General features: G+C 37.1%; 1 protein-coding gene across 1 annotated transcript; it reads right to left on the bottom strand.

Annotated features, from left to right (window-relative positions):
* Window positions 1-947: 947 nt before the first annotated feature.
* HELRODRAFT_158846 (hypothetical protein) lies at window positions 948-6,740 on the bottom strand (the record flags this gene model as incomplete). Its single annotated transcript, XM_009010814.1, has 8 exons — window positions 948-1,210; window positions 2,270-2,329; window positions 3,509-3,612; window positions 4,287-4,485; window positions 4,731-4,904; window positions 5,428-5,793; window positions 6,137-6,236; window positions 6,627-6,740. 8 exons carry the CDS (start codon window positions 6,738-6,740, stop codon window positions 948-950), a joined length of 1,380 nt encoding a protein of 459 aa, XP_009009062.1.
* Between the last annotated feature and the right edge of the window lie 4,122 nt (window positions 6,741-10,862).

The following is a 10,862-nucleotide window of genomic DNA, read 5'->3' as shown; positions in this document are numbered from 1 at the left end:
CAACGATAATAAAACTTGAATTACTAAAAACATCAAAAATTCACTTGGAAGTTAACTGGAGAGGGTAGCAAATTCATTTCCATCCTCCTCTTAGCACTATGCCGTTCACTGGCAACTCTCAAATTTCCTCCCGTTTAAAAAACTTTTCCATCTTCTGACTTTCTCCTTCCGTTAATTAAAATTACACAAAATAAAAAATAATGCGACTTTTTACCAACGCTGTCCTCATCTCCGTCAACTACAACGCAGAATTTTTCCCCAAGACCGTCGAGGTTGTTCGGCGCTGACTTTAAAGCAACAATGTTATTTCTTTCTTTTCTAAATGTTACTCTCTTCATCTCTGTCAACATTGATCTTGAAATACTTTTATTGTTTTAACTCTAAGTAAAATTATATAGAGAGCGCAGGCCCCCAAATTTATCCAGTTTTTTGAAATCAAAACGTGGGGATGTCGAAAGAGACACAAACCTGTTAATTAAATTTTCTCTATAATAGATTTTACCAAACTGAAAATTATTTTAATTTTCCTCTACGGAAGGTCCCATTTAACCAATCCCATCCCATGCCCATCTCCAGTTTCGTTCTAGGTTGTAATAGATTTAAATATTTCAATGTGAATACTGTTCAGCATGACGTTGGCACTGACAGACAGAAAATGTTAATGGGATTGTTTATACGAGCCAGCGTAGCATGAGACAGAATGCTTCTGCTTGTTCAACTCCACTACGAACCATGCTCTGAATTGGTTAGCTTGTGGAAGTGAAAAACTCTGAGTGAGCAATAATAATACTAATACTTGACTGCCCAAGGAAACAATGGATAAAAAAAATCAGCAGTGTATTGAATGCTGACTGCTGCCATGTTAAGGCAGGTGCGTCATTTTAAGTACTGCATTCTGTAGCTCATGTTAAACAGCACTTCTTAACTGGTTTGCTATCTTCAACCCTTTATAAAACAATTCTCATCTTTCCGTTCGTTAGTGGGCTGTCATATATCTTGCTTGACGCATCCAGTTTTGAACAAAACATGGCGACCTCCATATTTTTTAATCTTATTCTGCATCTTCGGACTCGCCGTTTGTTTGGGAGACTAAGTGCCTGGACCCAGAAAGTAAGAAACGAACAGTGGAGGACAGCCAGACTGCCATCTTTCCTGGGTTCCAAATGCTGACAGTGTTCGAGTTTGTATGAAAAGTATAAATCCATGCACTCTGCAGTGTGCGGTGATGATTGTGATGACGGTGATGATGATGATGATGAACACGACAATGAGATGGGATGTGGAGGCGATGATGGTTCCTGGATGATTGGATATTACGGATGAACGTTTCGTTTCATGTGGTTGCGGTTATGCAATGCAGTTAGTTATGATGATGATGACGATGTTGGTGGTGATGATGATGATGATGATTGATGATGATGATGATGATGATGATGGTATCAAAAATGTTGGTTGATGTAAATGGTTACTATGATCACGATGATGATTCTTGAGTACTTGAGCTGTAATAAACTTTCTTGCAACAGTTTCCAATTTGAATGAAACCACAGAAGAGCAGCAGATGAGAGGAAACATGTTTCCATAAATTTGAAACCTTGGGGAGCGGCAGAAGTTATTACTTCAATTATAAAAAGTCAAGTTGTATTGTGTTGCAGATGATATCTCAGCGTCGTTTTTGTTGTCATGAGGTCTTGCTGCGTTTCTGAGCGGACTGGCACACATATAAATTCAAGCGTATGAGGGTCTATCTGACAATTACATGTTAATTTGTACAGTGCACAGTTTTGTTTATGGCTCAGTAGACTACAGCGCTTCTTTCCTCGCGTGCTAAGTCAACAAATGCTTCGATCTACCACAAAAAATTATTTAATCGAAATTCGGGACACAGCCTTTTGATTTTTGCTTTCTCTCTCTCTCTCTCTCTCTCTCTCTTTCTCTAAAACTTCATGTTAGTCACAGCGCTCTCACACTGGGAGTGATCATGCACTCGTTCATGTGGCGTAGTAGATGTAAGAGTTTTGAAGCTCATCCAAGTCAGTAGCTTTCGCGGGTGAGTGGCTTTGTTAACATGAAAGGTCAACTGAGCGATTTATAAACAGATCGTAAATGAAGTAAAAGCAAAAACAATAAGTCATTTTGGAAATCGTGTTTTAAAACTGTATCAAAACATGAACGAATGATGACTTCACAGAACAAGGGATGACACCACACAACAGATGATGGCATCACAAAAGCAAATATTGAATTCACACAATGAGAAGAAACAAACTGCTTTTCAAGGACAACCGAATCGGGAACATGATCGTATCAGAAGATTTGAAGCTGTTTTCTGAAATTGTTTTTCAACATTTTTGTTGTTGTGAATTATGTTGACAGAAAAAATGTTGACGATATTTCCTAGATGATGTTGTCATTTGTGGCAATCCTGTTGTTATAATGTTGCAATTGATGTTGCAGACTTCAATGATTGGTGGACGTTCATACTAATGATATTATTAATTATAATTACGAGTAGGTGTTGGTGTTATTATGGATTATGACGATGTGATGTTGTGACTGAATCTTGAATGACGATGGTTATGCTAATCTAGCTTAGTGGTATTAATTCGGTTGGCTGTTTGTTGGTTAATTATTCCACACAAAAAAATTCAAACTCCGACAAAGCAGCAGTCGATACAACATGCGAGAAAGTGTAACAGTAAAAAAAATTATTAAATGTATATAGTAACTAATGTAATGAAACAAAAATATAATAATACAATGTAAAAAAAGCATTTTAAAAAGCTTATGGAAGGCATTAACGCCCGACAAACATTTTTTGTTGATTAGATTTAAAAAGGCTGAAAAAGCATTCCCCATGTATCGTTGTTGTTGTGCTTATTGTGATGAATAGTTCTGCCGATTTGTTGTTTGGAATTGTTCTGTTGCGACAACGAATGTTTGTTTGTGTGTGTGTGTGTGTGTGCGCGCGTGTGTGTATGTGTGTGTGTGTGTTCATCAAAATGTCTATTGTAGGGTCCGTCTGATCAATTGTCAATTTGGAAGAATAAGCTGTGGAGATCATATTTTCAATATTATTGCTTAGTTATAGTAGTAATGGTTGTAGTTGTAGTAGTAGTAATAGTAATAGCAATAATAATAATAACAGTAATCGTTACTGTTGTTGTAACTGGTTACATATATTTCTTAAAAACCTTTGTCAGCTTCATGTTTTGTTATATCTACACGACCTGACGTAACATAACACAAAATAACTTGACATAATATAACATGACATGACATGAAAATTGGTTGGTGGAGATCGAGTCTCTGAGGTTTGCCATTGGTTTCAGACTCGGCCTGGTTATTCGAAATAAATACACGTGCCAATGCGGCGCCGGGGCTGATAAATTTGATCACTGTGATTTGGTTTGTCGTCTGGGTGTGGGCAGTCAGCTAAGTCACTCAGCATTAAACAACTATATTTGCCGGCTCTTTTTCAAGGCCTCAATTCCAGTTTTGAAAAAACCATCTGGCATTCCAGCGCATGATGGTAAGCGCCCGGATGGTTGTGCCATAATCCCTTGAAGAGCTGGTAGATGTTTGGCGTGGGACGTTACGGTTTCTGGCACCCTTGCCGAACGTTTTGTTCGTAATTCTTACAACTGAGGATGTGGTTTGGCCGCAACCAGGGCAGCGGACGAGAAAATGAAAAAATACAAAAAGGCTCTCCTCTCGATAGAATTTTTGCCGATATGCATCAACTCCAACACTTTTAAATTTTTTAAAACAATATGAAAGTTAATTAGTGATAGATCAGATGACAGGAGAAAACTGTTTTTTTTTCAATGAATCACATTTCATGCTTGTTGCAGCGGTTCCTGCGTGTCTGTGTGGTTGAGAATATTCAATTGAATGCCGACGTGTGCAACTAACGACAGATCAAATTGTTAATCTATTTGTTACTTGATGTTTGACTGTTCAATGTCATCCATGATGTTTTGGTTTTAACATACATACATACACTAATGCACACATGATAAAGCCAGGATCATGGCAGTTCGGAGTTGGGCTCCGAATTGTTTAAAGCGGTTCCGAGCACCAGAATAGATGATGGCATTCGTGTTAATTTGGGATTGAGATTGGGGTTGTCTGTGATTGCGGAATATGATTGCAAATTTGGTACAAGAGTGGAGCCGCTTGGTTACCATAGAATGTCTTGCAGGTTGGGACCAGGAAGGCAAGCCCAAGTCATACGTAATTACATGATGATGATGTGGGTCTTTTGATGCGAAGATGACTACAACCTAACCATCAGATTGGTGTAGGTGGCTGATGAGGCTAATTCGGGCCCTGAACGTCCGTCCACAATTGTACACAAATATGTAGGGGCTATTGGATCTGCGACCCTGTTTTTTGTTGTTCTCGTTTCTTCTGAGCATCTGAGATACGTTGAAACTCTACTGCCTAAACTCCTGATAGGAGCATGGCTTCGCGAGCGCCTACCTGTTGTTGAGTTGAAAACCTTTGTTGATCAGCAATTTTTTGAGGCTGTTTTTGAAATGTTTTTTTTTTTTTAGTTTTCACGCTGGTCGTGTTCCCTGGCATAGTTCACCGTATAGCAACTGTTTAGGTAATCGGCTGTCAGGCATTCTTACAAAATAGCCTGTCCATCTGATTTAAGCTTTTTATAAATGCCGTGTGTTTAGGCTTGTCCCAAAACTTTTGCATCTAAAATTTTATCTTGCCACTTGGTGTAGAGAAGTTTCCGGAGACAGCCGATGTGGATGAGATTAAATTGTATAGGATGTCTACTTTATATAATTCAGGTTTCAAAGACGTAGATGGACGTAGTGAGTATGACTGCCTGGTACACTTGTATTTTGAGGGTGAGACTAAGTCCTTTTCATTTCCAGATATTTTTTCTTTGGTTGCCAAATGAGAAGCGGGTCATTGTTATTCTATTGATCACCTCCGCATCTACGTTGACCGTTCTTGAGGGTGTGCTGCCCAGATAAGTGAAATTTTTAAGCTTTAAACATTGTGTCTTATACAGCTATATTCGGCTGTTCAAAGTTATTGTGAAGTGTGGGCTGATACGTAACTTCTGTTTTGTTGATGTTGTTAGTGAAACCAAAGTTTTTTGCAGGCCTGTGCAAAACCGTTCATAACATGATGCATCTGTATAATTTGCTGGCTATGTTGGATTGGATCCCAAAGCCAACGCCCATCTGTCGTCGTTCCTTGCTGCTACAACCACTCCAGAAGAAAATGTACTACTCTCCGTATTCTGTGATTTGACCCCTATCAACTGTTTTGCCACTCGCCCATCGTCATTAGTCTTTTGGAGTTGTTGCGCGCTTGCATCCATCAGTCAGTTGGTTTGGTCGTAATCAGCGCTTGACCAGGTTTATAGTGAGAAAGAGTTGCGCAGGTCGTCAACCTCACTTTCTCGTCCCAGCCTATCTGTAACCAACAGCAGGACAGTGTTGAGACGACGGCCGGAGATAATCGGGATGAAGTGAATGGCTAATAGTGTTTGTATGTATCTCACTGTGCCACAAGATGCGTTTCTCGGCGCTTGCTGAGCTGGCCGAGCTACCCGTTGAACCAGTGTAGCCGGGTTAAGACTTTTTGAGTATAAGATAGATAGGCCCTTGTTGTTGCTGCTAATCCTACCTACATAGGATTTTCTCTGACCCTGCTGACTTTGACCAGCTAAGATGTACAAACAGATTTCCACGTGTCCGGCATCAAAGTAATCTAGATCTGTGATTGAACAGAGCTTCAGTTTTTCGTACCCTTCGTCTGCAACTACATCAGTACAACGCACATACATACATACATACATACATACATACATACATACATACATACATACATACATACATACATACATACATACATACATACATACATACATACATACATACATACATACATACATACATACATACATACATACATACATACATACATACATGCATACATACATACATACATGCATGCATACATACATACAAACATGCATACATACACGCACATATACATACATATATTCTTGTCCAAAAAAATTCATTACAATTGTTTAACATTTTCATAAATTATTTACAAGTAAATATAAATGTGAGGATATTTCTATGAATTTAACGCCAACCATCGCCGAGCAAGCAGGCGCTACTGTTATTATCATGTGGTTGGTGATAACTTCTCTCCGTTTGATTACAGTCTGCTCCACACGTCATACGCAAATGTATCTGCGTTTGCGTATCACACTTTTTCCGATGCAAAAAATAAATTTAAAATTTTACGACTTTGTTGAAAAAAAAATTTCTGCTCCCGTTTATGTAATTATTGTTGTTGTTGTTGCTGTTGTCGTTGTTGCAGTTGCTGTTGCAATTGCTGTTGTTCTTGCTGTTGTTATTATTGTTGTTGTAATTGTTGTGTTTGGATTTTTCAGCTGTATATAAGCTGTTTGTTGCTGCGATAGTTGATGTTGTTGATGTATGTAGAAGTTGATGTTGTTGAAGATGATGTTGTTGAAGATGATGTTGTTGAAGAAATAATGTTGTTATTGATGATGATGATAACTTCCATGCTTGTTGCTATTGATTTTGTTTTCTCCCTTTTGTTGGTGCGTCAATAACGTGTGGGTTGTTTGTGTTGGAGTTGATGTCGTGTTGTTGTTTGTCTGCCTGTCTAATCTCAATTATCGCCCTTGTGATGTGTTGTTTGTTGTTGTTGTTTTTGTTGTTGTACATGTCTTTATTTGTCGGTGTTAGCTGCAGTTAGCAAGTATGGGAAATGAAGTGAAAGTTGTCCAGAATGTTGCGTGTGTTGTTTGGTTGTGTTGTTTGGTTGTGTTGTTTGGTTGTGATGTTGTTGTGATGTTGATATAATGGATGTGTGTCGTGTTGTGTGTGGATAGTTTAGAGCCTTTGTGACACAAAAGTCTGATTGAAATACATTACAAAGGATTGCAATAAAGGTTGTTTACGATTTTGCTTTAAAAATTATCATCATACTGATTCGTGACGTCATATGTTGTAGTTGTTGATGACGATGATGAAGACGACGACGATGACGATATCGTGCATAACACCGGATGCTGAAAATTATTTAACGAGGCAAATATAAGCTGCATTAAAGCAATTTGTGCCTGCTGTTGTTGTGATTGTTGTTGTTCTTGTGGTTATTGTTGTGGTTGTTCCTAATGCAAATGAAGCTGTCTGTTTTTATTGCTTCTTTATGATGTTAATTACTGCTGTAAATTTGTATGTTAGTGCGTGTGGTTATTGTTGTTGTGTTTGTAGTTATTTCTGATGTAGATGTTATTTGTTGTTGTTATTTTTAACGCTGTTGTTGTGCTTGTTATTGATGTTGTTAGTGTTATGTTTGTTGTTGCTGTGTGCAACAGATTGTAGCAGGGTAGTTGTTGTAGTTGTTGACTTCTTAGTTTGGTAAGTGTTTTGTGTAAAAATGTTTTGGTGTAAACTGAATAGGGGCGTGCCTTTCTGACGATTTCGATGGCGCCTGATGGTGAATTCCGAATAATCAGGAATGGAATTATTAAAAAATAATTTTGCAAAATAATGTGGTGAACAAAAATTTTTGTAATATTCCCCCCGGTTAATAAGTGATTTTTGTTTTAAAAAATTCCACCTCGCCGTCGTCAAATATTTTTGGAAAAGCTTGGGCCTCCCGTCAAAGTTGTCTAAATTCGCCTCTGAACACATCTATGCTTGTTTTATATTAATTATTATTATTATTGCTGTATTTATTCAAGAATAATAAAAAAAATTATTATAATTATTATTAAAAATTCGTTAATGACCAAAACACCGAAAAATCAGACAAAATAAAATTTCGACTTGACTCCGACAGGCGAATGATGATGTTTTAAAAAATATCCCACCATAACAAATGCAATCGAGTGCGTAATTCGCACTCGATTGCATTTGTTTGGAAATTCCCGAAAGAACGCAAATTTTTCTAAAAATTCAAACGATCAGTTCTTACTTCCCATATTTGATTTTTTTTTTTAAAAATGCCAATTGCAACGTCACTCGAGACTAATGAGAGAGAGAGAGAGGGACAGACGCCGAGAAGGAGACTCAGTGCTTGTTTGCATGCTCCACGTACTTATTAAAGCCGTGGGATATAATTCAAATCATTTCCTTTTTTACATTTCTTGCAAGTTTTTTGGTTTCGTTTACAAATTGTAATATTTTACATTGAAGTTTAAAATGATGAAGATTGTTGTCACATTTTAGGCGTGATTTATGCTCTGCATTCGGCGGGCAATCAGGTTAAGTGGGTCTCATAATTTTTCCGCTTCGATGTCATTACTCATTCAAATCACTCGACCAAGATAAGATTGCTGCACTATTTATAGCGACATTGGCAACACCACGATCACAACTTCATCGACCACCGCAGTGACATCAGCATAATGAATAAGTGTCAATCTCTCAACCACATTAATCACACTAACAGCTAACAGTCACATTAATATTAATCAAATTAACATCAAATGACATCAACATCACGTCAACAAGACATGACATCAACTGGCATATCACATCAACATCAAATGAATTCATCAGCATCACGTCAGCATGATATCAACGCGATATCACATCAACATCACATCAACATCGTAACCACAGCCCTCCCTTATTATCGAATGCATCACGATGACGTCACAATGACGTCACATTTTATGAAAAATTAACTCGGTCCCGCGCGCATTTTTTGTGTTCATTGGGTAATGTAGTTTGAATTGTCTTTATATGCATGCCTCCCTCTTAAACGGTTATAATGGAGATGATGATGACGACGAAGACGACGATGGTGCTGATAATGATGTAAATGGTTGAGTTGTTATTATAAATGATGTCTTATTTTAAGAGCACGCATAAATAAATGAACATTTATCTAACTTGTTTCTAATTTGTCTGGCTGCAACAAAATAAAACGGATGAACATTTTTTGTTGTTGAACCGTAGAAAAAATTTAATATCAAGATAAACCAACTAATTAAGGCAGCAAGTAGACTAATTAAACATGATTAATTAAACAGATCAACACCTTCAAATTAGGCAAGCGATCCTATTCAATTTACAATCAATATAATATTCTATTCTCTGACTTACCATTAAAATGGAATTCAACTCTCTCTAAACATGTTCGTTTATCTTCTTTTCATCTTTTGTTTGTTTGATTCTTGACGATGTAGTCAGTAGCCAATCTGGAGGTTACTCCAGAATTCAAATTGAATATGGTTCAGGTGGGAGAGATTAGTGGCATGCAAATTTACTGGCACGTTTTGCATGGTAGTGTTGTTTTTGCATGTAACTTGCTGTTCTGCTTACTTGTTTATGATAGTGTTTCTTCTCTATTATCCGTTGTTGCTGTTGTTAATAGCGCACGCAGATTAGCAAGAACCAGCATGTTCATCGTGAGTTATACTGCTCCGAAGCACCATAACGTGTTGCATTTTGTTTATTTATTCGTCATCTCGACAGCATTCAGGCCACTCGCCTCTCCTTCTAGATGAGGTTTCTGTGGCCTACATCCTCTCTAACCAGCTGATTTTAAAAGAAATTACTTTCCTAAAAAATTATTACCGTAATTTTTTACGTTATTTCTTAATAATAATGTTCTTATTTAACAATAAGATATTATATAATGTGTGCTACATTACGTGCACGTACGCTCGGTGTGTTATGTTAATGTTTGTTGTCATGTCATATGAACCTCCAAAAATGATCTACGACGTTTCTGTGGTAATAACTTCGTGTGCTGATTCCTACAATGGCATTGAAGATAATAAAATGCCTAAAAAGTGTTGGTTTGATATGTTTGTCATTCAGAAAAGAATAAGAAGTGTTGTTTGATTGGAATTAATTTTTAAGAGGGGCGGAAGTAAGAATATATTCTTGCTTCAATTTTAAAATACTTCGAAATTTTTGGTCTTTTAGAGGTTTCAGAAAACATTTGATGATAATAATAAATCATTTTGGTAAGCTGCGAAACAACTAAAAATTTTTTTTTAAGATTTTTTTTTGGTGATAAAAGTTCTCTTTTCAAAATTTTGCCAATAACTTTTGAATTTCAATTTAAGAAACTTTTATTTGAAAAAAAAACATTAAACAATATTAGACCATAATAAAGCAAACGAAGTTAAAGATGCAAAGATCGTAAATAAGTTTCAGTAAGAAGACAGCAGAATATCATGCGGCATACGCCCCAAAACGACAAGCCATTAACACGCGGGGACAACTTCAAAACAGCATGGGCGGCAAGTTAGCACCAGACCAAATACATAAAAACAAGGTAAGAAACAAATAAAAACTTCCTATCAGGATCATATAAACAACATACAAATATTTAAAACACACGCGCGCACACGCACGCGCACACACACGCACACACGCACGCACGCACAGCAAGTAAACTTAAGCCTCATTGAACTACCAGAGACTAACAGGCGAACAGAAAAATGAACAATATAACGTTACAGATCCATTACAAAATATCATACATACAGCAGCAGTAGTAGTAACGTAACCAGACTTTAATTCTGTTAATGAATTCCAAGAAATTGCAATGCAGTTTGTTAACATGTTCAGATTAAGTCTAGCTTCGTACAATGTAATTATTAACTCACAACACCGGTGCCAACATACATAGGTAGGCATCTCACAACATAGAGATTGCATACAGCGTCCATAAAACTCATTATCCCACAAACAACATTACTGAACACCAACAACATACAAACAGCAACATACTATCCACATGCAGACTACACACCAACAACATACACACCAACAACATACAAACAAACATATACAAACAAACATATACAATCAGATGAA

This window comes from Helobdella robusta (genome assembly GCF_000326865.2).
Source record: "Helobdella robusta unplaced genomic scaffold HELROscaffold_1, whole genome shotgun sequence".
Taxonomy (NCBI): Eukaryota; Metazoa; Annelida; class Clitellata; order Rhynchobdellida; family Glossiphoniidae; genus Helobdella; species Helobdella robusta.
The sequence above is the reverse complement of the archived record's forward strand: the minus strand, read 5'-3'. Positions and strand labels throughout refer to the sequence as shown.